This window comes from Diospyros lotus, chromosome 10 (assembly GCF_014633365.1).
Source record: "Diospyros lotus cultivar Yz01 chromosome 10, ASM1463336v1, whole genome shotgun sequence".
NCBI lineage: Eukaryota > Viridiplantae > Streptophyta > Magnoliopsida > Ericales > Ebenaceae > Diospyros > Diospyros lotus.
In genome coordinates, this window is record NC_068347.1 from 11,121,198 (window position 1) to 11,146,715 (window position 25,518).

Sequence of the window (25,518 nt, forward strand, 5' to 3'; positions counted from 1 at the left end):
GCCCCACTCCACACCGATTGCACTTCCTTGATTAAAATATTATATTTGAACCTCTACGTTCCAATCGCAATTACACTGCGTGAAGCTTCTTTACAATTGCTTTGCTTAATGTATATTATAATATTATATATATTTATATATATAAAGTAAACATGTTATTAATTTCTTTTTAATTTAATAATAACCGGGTCAAGTCTTTTAGCCTTCAAATTCCAATATGCAATAGCAGCTTTCAAATCATCTGAAATTAGGCCAATTAATTTTCTGTCTTTCCTATAAAAAATATTTTATATATAAAATCTATAAAAACACATATTTTAAGCGATGAAATAACACAGAAAATTAGATAAAAATATATATAATAATAATAAGGACAAGAATTTTTTTATTTTTAAACATAATTTATTAAATTTTACCACTTTTGTCTTATATATAACAGATCATCATAAATTAACACCATAAGACATAAAACATGTTAAATAAACTAACTATAAGGAGAATAAAAATATAAAATTATAAATTTTTCAACCATATATGTGCATTCCTACATTTATATATCGTTGATGTGATATTATGTTTCATGGTATGGCTTGATACATTGAGCATGACATTAAGTTGATTACAATCCAGTTCCTGGGTAATTTAGTTTCTAGCTCGGTTGTTCTTTACTTCTACATATATATTTGTTGGGTCTTGTGGCTTATATTTGCTTCTCACCATTCCAAGTACCAGCAAGGACAAGGGTAAGGATGGCCTGTGAGGGGTTGATCTTTGTTTTAGTAATGTACAGAGCTCACCAGAGCAAAAGACCCTAGAGTGTTGCTTTAGTTTTTGTAGAGGCTTGTGTATCTTTTGTGTCCTGGACCATTTGTAAGGGATGGCATGTACTTATTTCGAATGTTAAAAATAATGTATGCAGTGGAACGATAGTGGATGGTACTAGTATGTGATAATGTAAAGTTTTGTGTTCTTGTTGGAGTTCTTATCTTTGATTTTCATCTTCTAACGCTCTTTCCTAAAGTCCTTGCTTGTGGGGGTCTCTAGGAGTGGGGTTGTTACATCTTTAGCAATACATGAGATTGAAAATTTTGAATTTCTATTAGATATGATTATTTGGTATGATATGTTATTTGCTATTAATACAGTTAGGAAATATTTACAATGTATGGATATCGACACTACTATTGCAATAGATCACTTTGAAGGTTTTATTTTTAAAAAAAATGAATATAAAGAAAATGGCTTTAAATCTTAATGACTTCAACTAAAGAGATTGAAAAGAAATAAATATAGAATCAAAGTTTCATGAAAAACATACAATAAAGAGAAAGAAATAATTTGATGAGAATGAAAAAGAAGAGAATAAATTATCTATTGAAAAATATTTTAGAATTAATTATTTTACATATTTAGTTGATCATGTCATTTCCTCACTTCAAAATAGATTTGAACAATTAAAAATATGCTAAGATAATTTTGATTTCTTTTATAATGTAGAAAAGTTAAAATTACTTGATGATGATAATTTAAAAAAAATGTTTAAATATTGAAAACTTTCTAAAACATGGCATGTTCTCTCATATTCATGGCTTGGATTTATTTTCAGAATTAAAAGTTTTAAAAAAAAATAACCATGGAAATAAAAAAACTACTTGCAATAGTAAATTTTTTTTAAAAAAAATGGTAAATTTTTCTCCAAATGCATGGATAGTTTATAAAATACTATTAACTATTTTTATTACTGTAAGTTCAGCAGAAAGAAGTTTTTCAAAATTAAAATTAATAAAATTTTATTTGCGGTCAACTATATATGTCACAAGAAAAATTAAGCAATTTGGCTATATTGTCTGTAATGACCCGTTTATCTATGATTTAATGCCAACTTATGTGTTTGAGGTATTAGGTAGAAGATATTAAAATTAATGTATTTTCGATTAAGTCGGTATTAGTAAATATTCAAAAATGTTGGGGTTTAAGTGCAATTTTGGGAATTGGTGGCTATATCATCTTAAATATAAGATATGTGTGTTATTAAGTAAGGGATGAGGTAAAGTAGACTGCGTACGCACATAGGAGGCTTAAGCAGGTCGTAGGATCGATTCCAAGGGCCGACATGCTGGGAAGAAAAGAAATCAACATTTTTTCAGCAAAAAATGATGACGAAACGACGTCGTTTTGGGAAGGTGCCTTGTTGTGCTATGTAGGGCCCTGTGTGCTGCCACCTTGGGGCTTGAATTAGCCTATGAAATGATGTGGGGAAATTGGGGAAGGCAAAAAGGAACAATAAAGAGCTTTGAATGCACTTAGAAAGGCTTAAATAGAAATATCTAAGGCAAGTTCTTCTCTTTTTCTTGCAAGTTATTTCATGTTTCTTCTATCTTGCAAGCTTTTAAATACTCTATTGCGCTTGCTTCTAATGATGTCTTAATTTCTTGAGTTTGGGTTAAGTAAACCCTTGGTTGTGGAAGGGTTAACTTACAAATGGCCTATGTGGTTATTCTGGTAACTATTTCATGGTTCTCATTTATATTTATTGAATTTCAAATAGGGTTTTGTATCACCCTATGTTTTTTTGGGAAATAATGCTTTATTTGGTAGGATTTATGACATGCAAGCAGGGCCGGCCCAAGGCATAGGCCACTAAGGCCTATGCCTAGGGCCCCCAAAAAATTTGGGGCCCCCAAACAGCAGAGAACAAAGCACCTCAAAAAAATTGGGCCCCAAAAAATACCCCCCCAAAGAAAAATAAATAGAGAACAAAGAACCCTAAAAAAAATTGCCCCCCTCCTACCCTCCAAAAAAAAATTCCCCCCTCCCCCCCCCCCCCAAAAAAAAAAGAAAAAAAAAATTGAGGGGCCCCCAAAAAATACACCACACCACCCTCCCCTAAAAAAAAATTATTATCGCCTAGGGCCCCACTAGGCCTTGGGCCGGCCCTGCATGCAAGGGGTTTATGTTTCCTTGCATGGCTTTTGCTCTTTTGGGAATGTTGTTACAAGTAGTCGTGTGTGAGTTATACATGAGAAGTCTTTGCCAATATACATGGTTGTGAAGATGCATGGAGCATGTGCATTAAAAGGGTTTTAAAATGTCTAAAAGTTTCATGATGCACGCAGCAGACGGGGTCTGCAGAATATATCTACAAAGAGAGTTTCAAGATAGGGACTTCAGTCCCATGGTTATAATATGGACTTTTGTCCCATGGTTATGGTTTAAAAAATTGCATATGAGAATGAACGCATGTTTCATCTTGTTATTTAGAGTGATGTGAAGAGATGTGTCGTGAGTGCTTTAAATATTATTCATGATTCTTATTGTTTCTGGATACCCATAATTCTCATGCTCACTTTCTTTTAGTTATGCTTGTTGGGCCTTGTGGCTCATATTTGTTTGCATCATTCCATGTAAGGGTAAGGCCAAAAATGTAGGCGAGTCAAGTGGAGTTTGAGCCATGCAGTAGAAGTGTCTACAGAGTTGTCTCAACCGGAAGGTTCTTGGGGGTGTTTTGTGATGTAATATACTAGGTTATATTTTGCAGGGCCTAGGTTGTTGTAATGTCCCACTCCCACTTACGAGTGTAAATCGTAAATAATCAATTAACTATTCACTCGCGAAGGTAAAAATGAAGAGACGGGCTATGTTTCAATGAGAAACACCTTATATGGGAACTAGGCTTCGCCCTCCCTTCGCTCCACTCAAGGATCTGGGAAAATATCGAAAAGATTCCGCAAAAATAAAAAACCCAAAACCTCATGAAGCCTCACCCTCTTCAAGCTCTTAATGAAGAGCCAAGGATGACTTTTCCTAGAATTCGACAAAATAAGCAAACCATACTCGCTTCATTTAACTATGGCATAAGACCTTAATTATTAGAAAAATAAATTTGACCCAATTATTAACTCATTTTTCTAACTTCCAAATCTATTAGAAATTATTTGGCATAATCTTCATTTGAAAAATTAAATAAATTTTTCCTTACCAAATCTTCATTTATTTTCCTTTTATTTTATTTCAAAAATACCTCAAATTTCCAACATTTAAGAAGTAAATTTTTGAAATTAAAACATCAAGCTTCCTCATCCATTTTCAAAATTTAAAGAAAATACTCCTTTATTTTATTTTCTAAATTATAGGAATTTTTCCAAAATGCCTCAAATTTTACTTTACTTTAATAAATAATTTGGAGGCTCAAATCCTCATTTATTTATTTATTTATTTTTTAAACATGCCTTATTCTCAGAAATTCCAAAATAGCATGAATAAATTAAAAAAAATAAAAAAAAAATAGTAGCAAAGGGCAACACAACCACCAGCTACGCCCCCCCAGCACGCACGCCGCACTGGCAGCCCGCGCCCGCGCGCTAGCCGCCTGGCCATGCGCGGCCGCGCCCCAACTGCGCGCTCGGTCACCCAGCACGACAACCCCCCCAAAAATTATTTTTTTTCTTTTTTTTTCAATCCAAATTTTCCAGAATGGCCTTCAACCCAAAATGCTTCCAAACCTCAAAGTTTTCCTCCATCCATCCACATTAAGCATACATACATATCAACTAAATAAATACATCAATACACAAGTCAAAACATACACCATCACACACACTTTTCTTATTCCATCTCCTTCAACCTTCCAAAATTTTCTTTTCTTTAGAAGATTCTCCACCTACAAAGAGGTCAAATGACTTTATGAGCCATTACTCAGTAAGGGTGCTATGCATAAGTAAGTATAAAATGAGAAAAACATATAATGCAAAGTGCAATCTAATAAATGGGTAGTCTTCCATACCCTCATAATCTCCATAGGTTAAGGCATCAACCAACCCCTCCCATATCACCAATCTTCCATATGGCCATAGGTACACTAGAACACAAATCATGCAAATGTGACTATCACATGCAACTCATACAAAACACTTACAAATGCAAACAAACCCCACCACTTGGGGTCATCCCTTACCTTAGGTTTCTTGAAAGCTTCTAACCCTTGCTTCAAGAGACTTTCTTACTTCCAATCGTATAAGAAAAGCATAACATTAAGATCTAGCTAATATAAGACTTAAAATAAGAAAACCCTGTTACTTTCTTCCAAAATACAACCACTTACCTTGACTTCTCACTTTTCCTCTTTCTCCTTCTTTCAACCTCTTAACATGTGAGAAACTTTAAACTAAATTCTCATTTCCCTATTTATAGAAATTTCCTACTCAATTCATGACAAAACTCAAAATTTCATCTTGAGTAAAGCAAGATTTGACTTCGAATTGACCTACAGCAGCGCATGCAAAGCGACAGCGGGCTGAAAGGACACTATTTGAAGGAAGGAAAGCATAAACGCGGTGGGCCCAGTCCGCGAGGTCCGACCGCGTTGTGAGCTGAAAATAAATGGTATTTGCGGATCCAATTCCAACTGGGTTTTAGAAGCCATGACCCCTTCTGCTATGGAAAAATAATCCCCAAAATTTCATTCAAAATATTTAAATTAATTACAATAAGTTTATAGATACAGCTAAATAGACAAACTTATAAATTACAATCTTATTCTTTTTATCAAACAAAAACTTTTATCTATATCTTTACAATCATATTTAATTAGCTAATTTTAAATATATATAACATTAATTTTTATGCAATTTTTAAAAAGTAAATAAATTAAATATATCACTTTTTGTCCATGAATTAAATTTAACTATTGTTGTTGAAATTTTTAAATTTAAAACTCACTTTATCAAAACTTTACTATTGAACGTAGAATATAAAATAGATACATTTTTAATTCAACAAATATTTTGATGTTATCAGAGATCTACATGTTATATGAGATTTACATCTTATCTGAGATTTAGTGTAATTGTAAAAAAATTAGTTTACGTTCTCTTTATTATTTTTAAGTTATTTTTAATTTTTAATTTTTTAAAATAATATATTTTTAAAAATAAAAAAAATTATAAAAAAAACTCAAAACAACAAAAAATTATTTTGAGTGTTTTCATTCAAAATAAACTCTAAACTCAAAATATATTTATTTATTTATATTTTATTATTATAATAGAAAAAATATTACAAAATTCATTAACTATAATATATATATTTAATAATATATTAACATTAAATATTTCTAGTTTACTAAATAATCAAATTTATTGAATAAAATATCATTAAAAAAAATTCAAAATTTTAAAAAGAACGTGTTTTTTTAATTTTTTATTTTGAGAAATAATTTTTTAAAATGACAAAAAAAACGTGTTTTCAATTTTCTAAAAATAGATTGTCAAAATAGAAAATTAAAAATAAATTTAAAACTTAAAATTAAAAATTAAAAAATAAAAAGAACCCAGTCTTAATGTTTGAAGAAATACAAAAAATATCCTAAAATTTAATGTTATGTTTGAAGAAATACAAAAAATATCCTAAAATTTAATGTTACGTTACAATTTTTTCTATATTATTACTTAATTATCTTTAAATAGTCTTATATTTAAATTTATTCTCCTCTTTTCCCATTCTTTTTATCCATTTTCTATCTCCTCTATTAAATTCTCCGTCTGTCTATCTACAATGAATGACAACGATGAGGTTTGTTTATAATGACTGTGGCAATAGCAAAAGTAATTGTATATATTATTTCTTTTACTCTTTGACTTCTTCTTCTTTATTTGTTTTCTCTTTCTTTTCGAATCTATAATTGGATTTCGAATAAAGGGTTATCTCTCTCTTCCAATCTCTTTGATTTTTATGTTTCACTTTTTCTCCCTCTCTCTGATTTCTTATTTTCATCTCTCTTTTTAAATAGTCACTGACAATCATTGAAAACAAAGGAGGGAAAAGATAAATTGGCCTTTCATATTTTTTTAATAACACGGATAATTATTACAATTTCGCAAATATCAAAAGATTTATTATAATTTGGCGAAACTTTAAGCATGTTCTTGCAATTTTTTCAAAAAACCATAAATATTAGTGTTCCTTCCTGATCAAAAAAGGACGATCGGAGGCGGGGCGCAGGCTCTAGCGACGGGTTCGTCTGGGAGATGGCTGGCACCTACAAGCACTCCAACGATTGAGTGAGTAAGAGGGTAAGTGTAATGCCCTGCTCCCACTTACTGGTGTTACTCACGAACAATTACCCAAATTGTCCACTTGCCCGACATTTGGTGAATGGTGGACCATGTTTCAAGACGAAACGCCCTAGGTGAGAACTAGGATCGTTCTCCACTTCCCTCAATCTCAGGATTTACTAGCAGAATTGGACTTCAACCACACCACACTCGGTTAAAAAGAAAACTTACGAAAATGTCCAACCAACATTTTCTTATTTATATTTAATTCTTTTCCATCCAAGAATTTTACCGGGCTCCATAAATTTCACCATTTCAATCAACCCATTGATTTTTACCAAATTTGGAGGAAAACTCATAATTTTCAATTTTCCAAAATTTTGACATTTTCTCCAAGAATGCCCGAAAAATCCATTTATTTTGAAAATTCCTTCGAGGCCCAAAATCAATTTAGAAATGCCCCAAAATTCCCAATTTTTTAGAATTTTTAAAAAAATCCGGCTGGCAGGGCCTGTTGGCGCACCCGGGGCCCTACGATGCGCTGGCCGCGCGTGCACGCGTCCCCACGCGCCCCAGCGCCTGTTGCTGCCCGCTGTGGCCCCCTGTGGGCCACGCGTGGGCCCTGGCAGCTGCCGTTGCTGCCTCTACCGCTTTTCCCTTTTTTTTTTTTTCCTTGGGCCTTCTAACCCAAAAATTTCCAAATTTAACACTCCCAAAAAAATGCATTGAAAATCTCCACATTTTCAATTCTCAAGCCTATTTTCACAACAAAAATTCATTTTCTCCAACCTCATGATTTATTCCAAATAAATTACATCCATGGTTCTAGTCCTTCACAAGCCCTTGCAAACTATTAAATTACATCACATGAAGCACTTGCAATAAATAAGCTTCCCTAAGCCATAAAGCCAAAAATTAAATACCACAAGCCTATGATTCTTTAAGCCATAAATTTACAACAAAACGAAAAGAAATATACATCAAGAGCTTTCAACCACAAGCTTGCAACTTCCCTTTTCTCTTTTGACATAAGAACAACCTACAAATGGAGGGTAAAACCTCATGAGCCACAAAGCTCAGTAAAGGTGCAATGCAAAGTAAATACAAGCATAACAAGTCTATGTAATGGCAAATGCATACAAGCATGGTTAGGTCATTCCATCCTCACAACCTAACATGGTTTGAGGTATCAACCTACCATTTCTTTCCCACCCCCATGGCCATAGGTCTCATGAACAAGTAAAGCATGCAAAGAAATACATAAAAGTTTATGCAACCTACTTACAATGCAATGCAAGGCCTCCTCCACATGGGGTCATCCCTTACCTCTTTTCATTATTTGAAGCTTCAAAAACCTCTTAGCTTCAATACCATCTCTTCTCCTCAAGAGACCCTTAAAGAATTTTTTTTTTTTAAGGAGACTTAGCTACCATTTAAGAGAAATAAAAGATTACTAGATTAGGAAGAACCCTTACCTTAGCACTTCTTCATTTTCTTTCTTCTTTCTCTTCCCTTTTCTTCTCCTTTCCTCTCATTAGAAAGCTTCTCCCTTTCTCTTACTTTCTTTCTTCCAAATGGAAAAATTTGAGACAAATGCTCTCTTTCCCCTTATATACTTCTTCCATTTACTTTCTTTTCTTTCATCTTCTCCCTTTCTTTCTTTCTTTCCTCCTTTGAGAGATTTTTCCCTAAATCTTGATATCCCAAAACTCAAGAGCACATCCTAGCCCTTGATCTTCCTTTTTGAGACTCCATCTCAACCCTTGGAAGAAAACACAATCCATGCCATGGTCTCTTTAATTCTCAACTATTAGATTATTTTGCCTTTTCAAGACTTAATCTCCCCCATTTAAAGAAAGCACACTTTTAATGTGTTGGCAATTCATGTCATTTCCTCTCTTTAAATCTCCACCATTGGATTTATTCTCTTTTCAAGAATACATCTCACCCATTAGATCTCTTGAATTTCCCATTTATTTCTCATTTGCTTAAATGAAACTATTTTCATAACCATCACACTTGAGAGACATAATTAATTTCTTTCCCATTTAATTTAATAGGACTATTTTTCACCATTAATGCATGACTAATTTTTTTTTTTTTTTGGATTTTCTTTTAATCCAAACCATCATGCCTCTCTTTAAATACTTGAAAGACTAATTTCAATTCTTCTGCATTTAATTAAATCACCCCATTTATACTTGAACAAGACTTTGCCAAGTGTCACCTTTTAAACCCATACTTGACTCCCAAGTTTTCATCTCCACCATCCATGTGGCATTACCACATTTATTCACCAATTTAGGGAAAAATAATTATTTTCTCAAATAATTGCATATTTTTTATTTTTCCTATTTTCCATAATTAAATTCCTCTATGAAATTAATTCCAAAATTCTCAAAATACCCTTTGTAAATTTATTAATCCCATATATCTCCACATAAATACAAAATTGGGATTTAATTCACTTGCTCATCTAATTCCACATAGGAATTATTTTCAATTTACCAAAATACCCTTTATACTGAACTTCACTATCTAAATTACCAAAATACCCCTCTCATATGGCACCCTCATTCTCAAAGATCCATCACCTTCTCAAGGGTATTTTTGAAAATTTAACACTTTCTTTCTTATTCTCTTAACACCCGTTACACCGGGTGTTACATTCCACCCCCCTTAAAAGAATTTCGTCCTCAAAATTCACTTTACCATAATCTCCTGCCCAAGATAATCACGTTCTCGGGCTACATGGCGAATTCTCATGCTCGAGAATCCCATAACCTATCCATTTCTCAGATTTACCTCGGGTTACACCTACCTCAAGGCTTCGCTTTAGGCTTTTTGATCCTCCGCCTGTCGAGGACATTCACTAACCAAATACCGCTTTGGCCTCCTGCCAAATCGCACCACTGGTCGTTGATCACGCTTACTGCAACGCTGTCCATCACCGGATGGATTTCCACTGCCTCGAAGCACCGCTTAGCAGTCCACTTTCCATTTTCCCATCAATTGAACAAACTCTTACTAACATTGTATCACTGATCAGTCTATCACGATTTTATGCCGATCACACACGGCAACGTTTCCCACTGCCAATCACACATGGCCACGATTTTATACTGGTCCAACCAGCATCGTCTTAGCACTGATCATCGACCGCAATGTCACTTTTAGTGCCCACAAGACACTCTATACCCATTCTACCATGGCATACTGCCATTAATCACACGCATGCATAGCTTTAGTCGATTCTCATGGCAACCTCTCATTACCGATCAACTAATCCTGCTATCACTACATGGGAAGCAACCATTTGGCCCAACCAGCTAACTTCGACCATTTCAAACATGGTCTTCTACTTGACCAGCCGACCCTCATTTATCGATATGTTTATGCATAATCGACCTACCCAACACCATGCCAGGTACTTACATATTTCAATCGTACGTGCATTACCCGAGTTCACCTCGAGCTTGGCGACGCACGCACCATTACAATCTCACCTCGAGCTTAACCATGCTCGGGCCACAACCTTCTCCCAACTAGGAGCTCTTCACATTAAGCATACAAAGATACTTACTAGCTGATATCACACGCTAGTAGGGGTCTCATACCCATAACAGGGAACTTTTCACTGAGCAACCCCTTTCAATACTTCACCCAATTCAGCTTTCACAATCGTGTCCTCATGCTAGGCCTTACCTTGGCTATTTAACCCTACCACGAGTCCAGGATCCTACCATTGCGCTTAAGGTCGCGGAACCATTAATTGGCCGTCGTCATCACCCACGGTGCGTGGCACAAGTGATTGGCTTATTACCATCTGCACAAACACTTATTGCATCGCACCTATAGGATGACTCGTGCCTTTGGTCCGTACCACAACGAGCTAACATGGGGTCTTCTAGCCAAATTTACTCGCCCAACTTCAATTTCATTGGAACTTTTCAAATCTCACCATTTCTCAACAAAGCCTTTTACTCTAGAGGCACAAAACTTTCAGCCATCATAAATCAGGTTCATTCTCAAACCGCATTAAACACCTGATTTAAACCATGCATAATGGTTCCCCTTTGTCCTCCTCGACAAGGACAACACCATGACAACAACAAATTTCCCCCCACAATCGTTGCATCTCAAATTTCACAGGCACCAGCCTTCATAGCCAGTTCACACTCGGCTTGGAGGTCCTACCATGCACCATGGTTACCTTTGACCTTCCTGATAACATCTTTTCCCTGACAACGATGATGACACCACCATGTCATCTCAAAAGACTCGCTGCTTCTTGAATCTCATTGGTCAATGTAACCAGCACGACCCCACTCTTAGGTCGCCATCCTCATATCACCTTCTATACTTATAGCAGCTAGCTACTTCCCCGAGAGACTCTGGCTTCTCTCAGACTTCTTATAACCCTTACTACAACCAGCTCACACCACTCAGTGAGCGACCACATGAGCTCTAACGCCACAACAGCTTCACTAGCCGATTTCCTTTCATAACCATTAACCTTAGACACGAGGTTAATTCTCATCAATTGCCCACATTCCAAGGTATCCCCTTAGCTGTACCACTCATAGCTATCAGGTGATTTCATCACCTCACACCATTCCTGGAAACCAATCTCGTCTCATAAGCTCTTCCTTTGAGCTCTCGCCACCCATTGGCGACACCTTAAATTCGCCCTCATCTTCCATCAAACCGACTTGATTAGCTCTAGCCGGATTACCCGGCTTACAACCAACACAACCTGTCTCCAGGCACTACTCTTGCAATCAATGACTATGACTTCGATTTAAACTCCACCCACTGGGAATCACCCCTGCCACTCATGTGGAATTCACACTTCCACTTGATGCCGTAGGACTCACCTTCCTACTCAGGCACTCGCTATTTCGCTGGCTTTCCCCCAGGTGATCTCTCCTGGTAGAGTTGTAGTGCATTAGGACGTTTATCCCACACTGTTGCCTCATGCTCAACTCTTCTTAAGAGAACATCTCAAGTTTTACCTTGACCACATTTCACACTACCACTTATAGCTTTCACTCCGGAGCCACACTCCTTTAATTGGCACAATTCTGCCATGACCAACCATCTTTTATCACCTTGGATCTCTTTCTTAAAATTCATCTGGTCTAACCACCAGGACCTGCTGAACCTTTATATTAAAGGCATACATGGCAATCAACAAGGCTTTTCATCACAGTCCTCGAGCCTCACGCTCCCATCATTGCCATCAGGTGCTACCACCTGGCAACTGATCCTGTGTCATCAACTGGAAACCCCTTCAGTGCCACATGAGGATATTTCCTTATTTCGCATCGACACAACCAAGACTAACACCAGACTGTGCCATTTCGAGCCTTCACGGATTCCTAACTGTGCCTTAACCACGAGTTCAGCCTACCACAACTCACATCACAGGATTAGAGATCATCTTACTTGAAATCTTGGCAAGCTTCAATATCCCATCTCATGGTTGGCTTCCTACTCGTAAGTCTCACCCTCCATGGCACTTACGTAACATTCTCAAGCCATTTACCGACTCCACCAATCTACCCATCTTCTTGCATCACCGCAAGGTCACACAGGGTCCATCATCTCAATTTACCCGATCAACTTTGATCAAATTTAACCACAACTACGTTAGCATCCTTTAGCAAGGAGCATCACCCCACATCTTGTTATCACTCCACAAGATATCACCCAATCGGTTCACCAACCTTTTGTTACCATGACAACAAAGGCATTACCACGATACTTCAACCCTCACGGAAATTTAGATCTGGCTCAAGCATAACCTACAACATACCCCAGGTCTTCGGCGTCTAATCGTCTCCACTATAAACAGGTTACTCCACGTAGAGGGTTGCAGTCCCTCCTATGGACTAACCGTCTGCATCCAGTGGTCCCTACCATTAGACTCGTCACTGATAGGCGTCAACCGTAGCGTTATTCCCACGCTAGACCCGTTTCTTTTCTCCGGGTTTCTTTCTCAAACATCTCGAGACGCTATAACGCCTCCACATTCGCTAAACCGCCTAAACACCGCTTATTACTCACAGCTGAGTTGCGGAACTGACCACAGCTTCCGCCACCCCTATCGTGCATCTCATAGATCTTCAGTCCCTGATCATCTGTATAGTCACTGTGTTGCCCTGTGCTTTAGGCGAGCCAACACCTAGTCATCATCGCCGTGTCACTCCCATACACTAGCCCAACACTAGTTTCCAATCGTGTTGCCCTGTGCTTCAAAGAGTCAACACCCAATCATGTGTCGCTCCCATACACTGGCCCAACACTGGTTCCCCATCGTGTTGCCATGTGCTTCAGAGAGTCAACACCCAATCATGTGTCACTCCCATACACTAGCCCAACACTGGTTCCCCATCGTATTGCCTTGTGCTTCGGAGAGTCAACACTCAATCATTATTACCGTGTTGCTTCATTACACTGGCCCAACAACAGTTTCCAACAGCATGATTTAGGTCCCACTCTCATTTGTTTCACACCCCGTAGTGTGACTTTCAATCTTCCAGTCCAACCTCTGATATCGAACCCAGCATAACTACCTCACCACGCTCGCAGCCATTATCTTTACTAGGCTTCCTACTCAGTAACTTATCCCTATCTCTTTGATTTCGAATCTATAACTGGATTTCGAATAAAGGGTTTCATTATTTTTTATCTCTCTCCCCCTATCTCTTTGATTTCTATGTTTCACTTTTTCTCCCTATCTAATTTCTTACTTTTAATCTCTCTTTTTAAATATTCTCTGACAATCATTCAAAACAAAAGAGAAAAAAGATAAATTGGCCTTTCATATATTTTTTTAATAACACGGATAATTATTACAATTTCGCAAATACCAAAAGATTTATTACAATTTGGCAAAACTTTAAGCATGTTCTTGCAATTTTTTCAAAAAACCATAAATATTAGTGTTCCTTCCTGACCAAAAGAGGACGATCGGAGGCGGGGCACAGGCTCTAGCAACGGGTTCATCCGAGAGATGGCTAGCACTTACAAGCACTCCAATGATTAAGTGAGTAAGAGGATAAGGAGTGACAGTGTATCAGTAGGTCAGAGATCAGAACATACCTTAGCTCTGAAGAGAGCTGATTGATATAGAAAGAAAGAATGTCCTCCTGCATGCATGTGTCGTGTTAGGTGATGGGATTAGCTATTCGACGCCGGTGAAGATTCCTAGGTGGTAGCATAGCGACGACGTGGCCCTCATTAATATGGATAAAATTCTCTATTAATGAGGATAAGATTTGAGGCTACCACGGGGATACCCAGTGAAGGTCACAATGATGTCGTGACAGACTGGTACTGAGCGACTTGGTCCATAGAAAAGACCAAGATTGGGCATAAGGGGAGGTTCAATCTCGTTTATCTCCCTTTTTTCTGTCCCTTTTTCTGATATTGAAAAAGCAAGGAAACCTTGGTCTAAAGGAGATTCTTGTAAAGATCATCAAAAAAATACTTACTATGTATCCCGTAAATCTATTGTCACTGAACCGACACCTATCACACATTTAAGGAATTGTCAGTTATCTCCCAGATAGTGCCCTCATATTTCAGGAAAATGTCTCGAATCCCGAGGCCGCTGCGCCTTGCGTTGCTTCTGCGTGAAAAGCCCTATTTAATTCACCTCGTTCTGCCTTAATTTCAATTTGGAATCTTCAATCTCCAATTATAACATGCTGAGTGGGTTCTTACTTCCTTTCATCACAATGGCTTGCTGCCTCGCCTTGCTCCAATTTAATGAGGGCCCCACTCCACTCCAATTGCACATCCTTGATTAAAATATTATATTTGAGCCTCTATGTTCCAATTGGAATTTCACTTGCAATTCCACTTCTTTACAATTGTTTTGCTTAATATATATTATAATATTATATATATTTCTATATATAAAGCAAGCATGTCATTAATTTTTTTTAATTTAATAATAAGCGGACCACATCCTTTAGCCTTCAAATTCCAATATACAATAGCAGCTTCTAAATCATCTCAAATTGCGTCAATTAATTTTCTTTGCCTTTTTTATAAAAAAATATTCAATATATAAAATTTATATAAACACATATTTTAAGTAAGAGAAATAGCACCAAAAAAATTAGATAAAAATATATATATAATAATGACAAAAAAATTTAATATTTAAACATAATTTATTAAACTTTGCCACTATTATCTTATTCATAAAAGATCATCATAAATTAGCATCATAAGACATAAAATATGTTAAATAGACTAACTGTAAGGAAAATAAAAATATAAAATTATGACTTTATCATCCATATATGTGCATTCATGCATCTATATGGTTGATATGATATTATGTTTCATGGTATAGTTTGATGCATTGAGCATGACATTAAGTTGATTATAATTCAGTTATTGGGTAATTCAATTTCCAAATCGATTGTTCCTTACTTCTGCATATATACTTGGCCTTATGGCTCATATTTTCTTTTCACCTGTAGCAAAGGCAGGGGCGAGAATGGCCCATGAGGGGTTGGTCGTTGTTTTAGCAGTGTACAAAGCTCACCAGAGCAAAAAACCCTGGGGTGTTGCTTTAGTTTTTGTAGAAGCTTGTATATCTTTTGTGACTTAGACCGTTTGTTTTCCTTTGTCTAAGGCCTAATGTAATGTAAGGGATGGCATGTACTTATTTCAAATGTTAAAAATGATGTAAGCAGTGGAACGATAGTGAATGGTACTAGTATGTGATAATGTAAAGTTGTGTTTTTGTTGGAGTTCTTATCTTTGATTTTCATCTTCTAACGCTCCCTCCTGATGTCCTCGTTTGTGGGGGTCTCCGGGAGTGGGATCATTACATCTTTAGCAATATATGAGATTGAAAATTTTGAATTTCTATTAGACATGATTATTTGGTATTATATGTTATTTGTTGTTAGTAAATATTTATAATGTATGGATATCGACATTGTTATTGTAATAGATCATTCGAAGGTTTTATTTTTTTAAAAAAAATTAATATAAAAAAATGGCTTTAAATCTTAATGATTTCAACTAAAGAGATTGCAAATAAAATGAATATAGAATCAAAGTTTCGCGAAAAACGTACAATAAGCAAAAAGAAACAATTTGATAAGAATGAAAAAGAGAAGAATAAATTATCTATTAAAAAATATTTTAGAATTAATTATTTTACATATTTAGTTGATCATGCCATTTCCTTTCTTCAAAATAGATTTGAACAATTAAAAATATACGAAGATAATTTTGATTTCTTTTATAATGTAGAAAAGTTAAAATTACTTGATGATGATAATTTGAAGAAAAATTGTTTAAATATTGAAAACTTTCTAAAACATGGCATGTTCTCTGATATTCATGGCTTGGATTTCTTTTTAGAATTAAAATTTTTTTTAAAAATTTAACCATGAAAATAAAAAAACTACTTGTGATAGTAAATTTTATAAGAAAAGAAAAGGTAATTTTTTCTCCAAATGCATGGATAGTTTATAATATACTATTAATTATTTTTATTATTGTAAGTTCAGTAGAAATAAGTTTTTCAAAATTAAAATTAATAAAACCTTATTTGCATTCAACTATATATGTCACCAGAAAAATTAAGTAATTTGGCTATATTGTCTGTAATGACCCGTTTATCTATGATTTAATGTCAACTTATGTGTTTGAGGTATTAGGTAGAAGATATTAAAATTAATGTATTTTCGATTGAGGGAGTATTAGTAAATATTCAAAAATGTTGGGGTTTAAGTGCAATTTTGGGAATTTGTGGCTATATCATCTTAAATATAAAATATGTGTGTTATTAAGTAAGGGATGAGGTAGAGTAGACGGCACGCTCACATAGGAGGCTTAGGCAAGTCACGGGAGCGATTCCAAAGGCAAGCATGCTGGGAGGAAAAGAAATTAACATTTTTTCAGCAAAGAAGGATGACGAAACGACGTCGTTTCGGGAAGATGCCTTGTCGTGCCACGTAAGGCCCTGCGTGGCCTTTGCCGCACCAACTCTACCACCTTGGGGCTTGAATTAGCCTATGAAATGATGTGGAGAAATTGGGGAAGGCAAGAATGAACAATAAGAAGTTTTGAATACACTTAAAGAGGCTTAAAAAGGAATATCTAAGGCAAGGTCTTCTCTTTTTCTTACAAGTTATTTCATGTTCCTTCTATCTTGCAACCTTTTAAATACTCTATTGAGCTTGCTGCAACGATGTCTTAATTTATTAAGTTTGGGTTAAGTAAACCCTTGGTTGTGGAAGGGTTAACTTGCAAATAACCTATATGGTTATTTTAGTGACTATTTCATGGTTCTCATTTATATCTATTGAATCTCAAATAAGGTTTTGTATCACTCTATCTTTTTCTGGAGAATGATGCTTTATTTGGTAGGATTGATGACATGCAAGGGATTGATATTTCCTTGCATGGGTTTTGCTCTCTTAGGAATGTTGTTACGAGTAATCGTGTATGAGTTATACATGAAAAGTATTTGCCAATATACATGGTTATGATGATGCATGGTGCATAAAAAGGATTTTAAAATGTCCAAAGGTTTCATGATGCGCATTGTAAGCACCGTCGCCTAGATATCCTAACCACCCGGTCTATCCGGACGAAAGCACTTACATAAGGGAAGAGAAGCAAACACAAGACAAAAATACCCTGACATGCATACATAAGAAATACAACAGCGGAAGCAAAACGGTAAACATGCACGCCCACAAGTACCCTGCTGGAATAGCGGTCACGGAGTATATAAATATATACAAACTCTGTGCCAACAAATAGGAGATACAAGGGACAACCTGTCACAGACAAAAATAAAAGACAGAAGTTCTAACAAAATATCAGAGATGACGAGGGCAGCTAACTGTACACCCTACCGACACGGATGGCTGCTAGGTGGTGCGGCCCTCGCCCTCGGCCTTCACTTTACCCTTACCTGGAATGATGGAAAGTAAGGTGAGTCACAAGACTCAGCAAGTTTATATGAAAAAGAAAGCTATAACATGAATCGAAGAGGAGATCACCCCAAAAATAGACCCACATGTACACACAAGCCATGTGACGCAACAATGCAATAGTGTCGCGTAATAAAAGCACATACCGATCCTTGGGCCCACATAAGACACTTGGCACCCAAATCCCATACCAATCTGCTGCTGCCCTGAAAGGCAACATAGATCTCCAACAAACCTGTGCGCACTGTCCCGGGTCGGTACTCCCGTCACCCGTATCCATGTCGGTACTCCCGACACCCGAGCCATAGGCTTCCTCAGAATGGTACTCTCGTTTGAGAACTAAATACTACCAGTAACCATGTAATGCACATAAAATACAATGGCGTAGTGAGCATCATCGTGATACATGGCGCCCATACATCCAGGCATCAGGCCATGTTCCGCCCATATAGTAAATCACACGCGATGCATATGCCCGTGCTGGATGCAGCTTAACTAAGCTAGAATGTCCGTGACCAAGCATAACCAAATCATGATAATCCCAACATGCAGCACATACTCATGTGCACACCAAACCATGCAACAAGAATAAAATGTAATCAGACATACTATAATCACATAACGGCAGAGCTAGTCAACAGTGCCTGGCACCGGTCAACAGTCAGTGATTAGGAGAGACCATCTGACGGCCTAAGATAGACCGTACGACAGTCACACCGTCACCGAACAGCTGATCCTTGCCCCCATTGCACAACCGCTCTAGCCTATAAACAACCAAAAATCCAATAATAATACTCGAACAGCTAAGAACCTAACCCCGGGTGAGCATGGCATCATTCCCATAGGCTTGGGGGTGGTACAAACCCCCGTAGGCAATCAACGAATAAAATCCTCAAGACCAGGTTAATAAATTAAATTATTAAAACACACCATTTAAAATTCCATAATTTATTAATAGCCGAAACAAACGAAGGGAGGTCAAATAAATTGACAACAAAAGAATAGACGATGAGGGTATAAAGAACTTGCCTTTACAAATATATCCTTAGGCTCGTTTTGGCCAAACACGACAAAAATTATACAAACTGCAATATCCTAATAATTTGCCAAAATTAACAAAATTGGACTCTAAACGAAATTCCAACCGTATAGAATGTAGTACTCGGCTCCCTGAATTACCTGATATCCTTGGACTGTGATTAAAAGTGAGATTTTCTAAAAAAAAATCCTAATTTTTCCAGAATTCCCGCTGCTCCCGCGCGTCGCTGCTTCCGACTAATTCCCAATTTTTCCAGAATTCCCAATTTCTTTCACTTGGCTGGCGACTAATTGCTTCAATAGCCTATTTAATTGGCTGATTAGAGGCTTTAACTTAAAGAGAAATACTTGGAGGAGAGGCAGCCACGTCGCTGCCCCAATTCCTTCCATACGGCGCCATTCTGGTGCTTTAATCATACTGGAAATTAATTTTCTAGCAACAACCAGCCAAACAACCCCCCCCTGCCAGCACCTCACGCTGCCAACCATTCATTCCTATAACCTAAATATATATATATTTAACCTCTTAATCCTTATACACTCCTAAACTCATAAATATTAATTATAGTTAAATCTTATTATTCTTCTACTTATTATTATTATTAATTTTAACAAAATATATTAATATCTCATTTAAAGTAAATTAACACACTAACTAATAACTAAGTTAAATTATGATTTACGATCGTTACACGAATAACATACGGGGTCTGTAGAATATATTTGCAGAGAGAGTTTCGGCTTAGAGAAGGACTTCAGTCCCATCGTTATGATATAGACTTCGATCCCATGGTTATGGTTTAAAAAATTATATATGAAAATGAATGCATGTTTCATCTTGTTATTTAGAGTTATGTGAAAAGGTGTGGCGTTAGTGCTTTAAATGTTATTCATGATTCTTATTGTTTCTCAATACCCATGATTCTCATGCTCACTTTCTTTCAGTTATATTTCTTGGGCATTGTGGCTCATATTTGTTTGCATCATTCCTTAGAAGGGTAAGGCCAAAAATATAGTCGAGTCAAGTGGAGTTTGAGCCGTGGGGTAGAAGTGTGTACAGAGTTGTCTCAACCGGAAGGTCCTTGAGGGGGTGTTTTGTGATGTAATATACTAGGTTATATTTTGCAGGGCCTAGATTGTACCCCTGTCGAGTTATGGTAGGTAAGTTGACCCTAATGTATATATGTCTATGAGTGCTGAGGTATGAATATGACTTCCGTTGTTAACAGCAAAGAATATGTGTGACGCTTCTATTTGGATTTCTCGGTTGCGAGGTCTCTGATGATAGGGACGTTATAAATATTAGAGCATATCTCAAAGAGAAATTGAGAAAAATTTAGGCGCGTTACATTGTCAATTGAAAAATATTTGTTTTTTAAACTTGAATATAAAATTTTAATTAGTGATTTTGTATCTTAAAAAATAAGGAAAGTAAATTTTAAATAATTTTAATATTTATTTATATTATTAATTTAAGGCCACCAAAATAAGTTTTGCCAAGACTACAAATATTCTTAAGTTGTCTATCATATTGTCTCTTATCGTTACAAGTGTCTTGTCTTCAAGAACCCTTATTCCAATATCAGCGTGGAAACCACAAGCATTCAGCGTATTTACAACTGTGTAGTACTCCTGGCTATACCGTGTAAAGAAGCAGGCAATGTCGAGGAAAATTTCCTTCTCCTCATGCCCCAGTCCGTCATAGCTTAATTTGAGCACTTTCTGAATATCTGGATCAGGCTCTTGTCTCAATCTATGGATTGCACTTTGCCATTCGTTTACCTTTCTGCCAATTAGGAAACAGCCCAAAACTCTAAGAGCTAGTGGAACTCCTTTGGCGTAATCAACTGCACTTTTTATGAGATGCTCAAAACCTGGCGTTGGCTGGTTGTTACAGAATGCTTTACAACAAAATAGCTTAGAAGCTTCCCAGTCATTTAGTCCCTCGACGTTGTAGACATGACTTCTTGGACCATATCTGGCAAGTAAGTGACTGTTTCTGGTCGTTATTATAATTCTGCTTCCTGCACCAAACCAATCAAGTGTTCCAACAAGGGCATCCAGCTGATTTGAATGGTCTACATCATCCAGGACTACAAGAACCCTCTTATACCGTATCCTGTTCATTACCATCCCAAGCCCATCAATATTTCTTATTTTTATATCACTATCTGAGACCGACAGGATATCAGAAAGAAGATATTTTTGCAACAACTCCAAGCCATGCTTCCCATCAGCAACTTCTCTGACATTCGCAAGGTAGCAACTGGCAGGAAACCGAGAACGAATTTGGCGATAGACAGCCTTGGCGATAGTAGTCTTTCCAATACCACCCATCCCACATATCCCTATTATACACGGATCATCCAAATCCAATTCCATTTCTAATAGTGACATCACTTTTGCTATGCGGGGATGCAATCCAACAACATCTTCAAGAATGCTTGAACCATTATCTCCCAGTCTATCTAGAATACGAATGGCAATGTTTTGGACCAGCTCTGCTTCAGGCCTGCCCGTTAGACGAGTTTAGGAAACCGAAGACGAATGATAGTTAAGATATTGTCACTTTCCTTTCATCTCAGTCCCTCCTCTGACATAATGTCCGAACCCCAAAATATATGATTACATTTTCATCAAAATTTACACGAGAGACATTGTAGCTAGGTGACTCAGAAAAATATTGATGGAGAAAATATGTACCAATTGTTTTGGTTCAATTTTACCTTTATTTTTAGTTTTCTTTCTTTATCGTGAGATAATTGCAGCAGAAGTAACACATTATAATGAATCAATATTGAATAGAAATATCCATGAAAAGTCCAACTACCAGCAATTAGGAAAGAAGTGTCAAATTAAAAATGCTAAATCAGAAGGAACTCTTCTGTTAGGGAATTGAAGCCAAGCCTTGAAGCCTCAATAACAACCACCTGGTATTTAGATTCCATCTAGATCTAATAGGGGCCAAATGCAAAAGATCCATTTAAAATTGAATCTCATTAGATATTACCAAATCCACCGTCCATGGCATCGCCTTACAGAGTTAATTAATATTTAAAAGAAGGTTTGACTTGTTGAGAGGTAGTTGTTACCCGTCTGTTTCTGAATTCCACCCAGAAATGTTGGCCGCTTCCACCAGAGCATTCCTCCATCTCTGCACCTTCTCCTCGCTGGAATCTCGCTCGTGTTTGGCGAATGCTGCTCCAACTCTCCCTCTTTGTCTCCGTAAATCCGAAGGATCTACTTGATAGAAGACCGGTAAAACGGTGAGTGCCCTCGTCTTCTGGCACTCGAGGATCTTAACGAGTTCCTCCAGGCACCACTTGGAAGAAGCGTAGTTCTCGGAGAAAACAACCACGGCAAACCTCGACTCTTCGATGGCATTCAGAAGCGCGGGAGAAATCGGTTCACCTCTCTCGAGCTTCATGTCATCCTTGAACGTGAAAATGACCTTCTGATGCAGAGCCGAATAGAGATGGTCAACGAAGCCGTTGCGGGTGTCTGCGCCTCTGAAACTCAAGAAGACATCGTATTTCCGGGGACTAGGCAAAGAAGAGAGAGAGGTGCTGGTGGAAGCCATTGTTCACCTGCTCGGAAAACAAACAAACCGACTTCGAATTGACCTACAGCTAGACATGGCCACGATTCATGAACCGCCGGTTCCGGTTCAAGAAATCTTTGAACCTGAACCGAACCGCCCAAGGGCGATTTGGGACGGTTCGGTTCCGGTTCCGGTTCGGTCAACGGTTTGGACCGGTTCGGTCAACGGTTTGAGCCGGTTCGGTCAACGGTTCCGGTTCCGGTTCAAACCGAATTTTTTTAATTTTTTTTAAATATTGTTGTATTCAATTTTGGTCCTTGTTCCGTTGTTCGGTTCGGTTCGGTTTCGATTTTTAATTGTTAAATGTAATTGTAAATATAAATATTCTCAACCATATTTTTAATAAAAAAACACTACTAAAAATTGAAGAAATATAAGTAATAATTTCATTAAAAATAATTAAAACAACTAAACAAGTATGTAATATAAGTAATTAATTTTTACAAATGTGAAAAATAAAAAATAAAAAATAGAATTAGACTTAATTTCATTAAAAAATAATTACAACAAAAATGTAATACAAGTAATTAATTTTTACAAATGTGAAAAAAAATAAAATATGGACTTGGATCCTACGCATCTTCATTGGAGTCGGAAGTCGCCGTTGTTGAACCATCATTAACCCATTCGTCAGATGATGATGAATGGATAAGTTCTTCTTGACGTCGCATGTTAGCTCTTTCCCAATCATCGAGGCAAACTTGAGCTTCCAATGATTCTGGAGCCAATCTTGATCTTCTTTTGTCCAAAATGTTGCATCCACTACTGAATGTTTGTTCAACGGCTACAGTTGAAGCTGGAACTGCAAGAAGTTGACTTGCAATAATTGCAAGAGTTGGAAATGTCTCCTTGTGCCTTTTCCACCACTCCAAAATTTCAAAATTTAAACCTGTATCATCACCAAACTCAAAAACTGTGGTTAGATAAGTTTCGAGCTCCGAATGTGAGCTCGATCTAGGTTTTTTCCTCCTTTGATCTAAAAATTTATGACCCCATTTCATTGGTTGGGAGGAAGAGGAATGCGGAGCCATGGATGGAAATGATTCTTCACTACTAGGAGCAATAACATATGCTTCATATAATTGATTGCATAAAGTTCTAACCTTAGAAATTATAATATTCACATCAATTTCTTCATTATTTTCTAATCCTAACAACGAATAATAGTTAGACAAACACTCAATTAAACCATCAAATTTACACCTAGGATCAAATACCATAGTAACAAGAGAAATTTCAGAAATAAATTGATAATAACGTAACCATTTTTCTCTCATTTCTAAAACAGCATGACAAATTTCTTCAACATTAATTCCTTCCATTAATACACCGGCCACATTCATTGCTTCTATTAAAAATTGATGTGAAGTTGGTTTATAAACACTACTAAGTGTATGAGTAGCATCATTAAAAATTCGTAAAATATTCAAAATTGAACTACAAACATTCCACATAGTTGGAAAAATAGGATATTGTGGAATATAATTTGCTGCAAAAGAACACAATAAATCTTTATATTCAAAAGATTGATTAAGTAATTTAAAAGTTGAGTTCCAACGAGTAGGGACATCTTTTGAAAAACGTTTTGGGGTTTGACCATTGGAGGTGCAAAAATGTGCCCATGCTTTTGCAGTTCGAGGGTGTACCCAAATATAAGAAATAACATTTCTAATTGGATCTAAATAAGAATTAAGTGACTTAATACCATCTTGAACACATAAATTTAAAACATGACATGCACATCTAACATGAAAAAATCTTCCACCAAAATTTGGTTGGCAAATTCTTTTCAATTCATTAATAGAAGCAGTATTAGCCGATGCATTATCAAAAGAAATTGAAAAAATTCTATTAACTAATCTATATTCTTGTAAAATTTGTTGAATTAATCTACAAATATTTTCAGCATTATGACTTTCATCAAAACATCGATACGCAAGAATTCTTTTTTGTAAAACATAATTTTCATCAACCCAATGACAAGTAATACCCATATATGAATGAGTTTGCCAATGATCACTCCAAATATCACTACAAATAGAAACATTAATATTATTGTTTTGAAAATATGTTATCAATTCAATTTTTGAGTTTTTAAACAATTTTAACAAATTCCTTTTCAAAGTATTTCTAGGAATTGATTTAAAACTAGGATTAACAAAGTTTTGACAAAATCGAGTAAAACCTAATTTTTCACCAAAACTAAAAGATAAATGATCAATTGCTACCATTTCAGCTAAACCAGACATACAATTAGCTTCATTATAATGAAATAATTGAGGAGAGTTTGAAGAGGTAGCAAACCCGGATATTTGTGTTTGATCGCGGCTCAATCCAACCTTGAGCGGGTGCTTTGTTTGCAAATGTCGGGCGAAAGTACCATATCCACCTCCTTGCTTGAATTTGTATACTTGATTACAATAATTACAAGATACATCAAATTTACCATCTCCTTTTGGTGTTTTCTTGAAATGAATATTAAAAATATCAGAAGTAGAAATTTTTCCACCTCCCTTTTGTTGAGTTTCACTCTCTTGTGTTTGAAAATTTTGAGCTTCAAACTCAACATTTTCAACATTTCTACCTTCACTTGCCATTTTTTTGAAAAAAGTATGATAATAAAAAAATATAATAATGATAAAATAATATAGTAACAAGTAATAAATAATTAACAATATAATTGAATAAATTGATAAATAACAAAATGAGAAGATTGAAGAAATTGAAATTAAAATATTAAATGAGAGACAAAATTGAGAGAATAATAGCTTGAGACTTGAGAGAGAGAGAGAGAGAGAGAGAGAGAGAGAGAAAGTGTGAAAAATGAGTGGGGGAGGGAGGGGTATAT

At 36.2% G+C, this 25,518-nt stretch overlaps 1 protein-coding gene across 1 annotated transcript; it reads right to left on the reverse strand.

The window, feature by feature from the left end:
- Positions 1 to 20,536: 20,536 nt before the first annotated feature.
- LOC127811094 (disease resistance protein RUN1-like) lies at positions 20,537 to 22,667 on the reverse strand. Its single transcript, XM_052350807.1, has 2 exons — positions 22,162 to 22,667; positions 20,537 to 21,581 (listed from the first exon to the last, which is right to left on the reverse strand). Exons 1-2 carry the CDS (start codon positions 22,647 to 22,649, stop codon positions 20,537 to 20,539), a joined length of 1,533 nt encoding a protein of 510 aa, XP_052206767.1. The 5' UTR covers positions 22,650 to 22,667.
- Positions 22,668 to 25,518: the final 2,851 nt, after the last annotated feature.

Coding starts and splice junctions, on each gene's coding strand:
- LOC127811094 (XM_052350807.1), bottom strand. CDS start 22,649: ATGGCTTCCACCAGCACCTCTCTCTCTTCTTTGCCTAGTCCCCGGAAA. Junction 21,582..22,161: donor TGGAATTCAGAAACAGACGG/GTAACAACTACC, acceptor TCTAACGGGCAG/GCCTGAAGCAGAGCTGGTCC.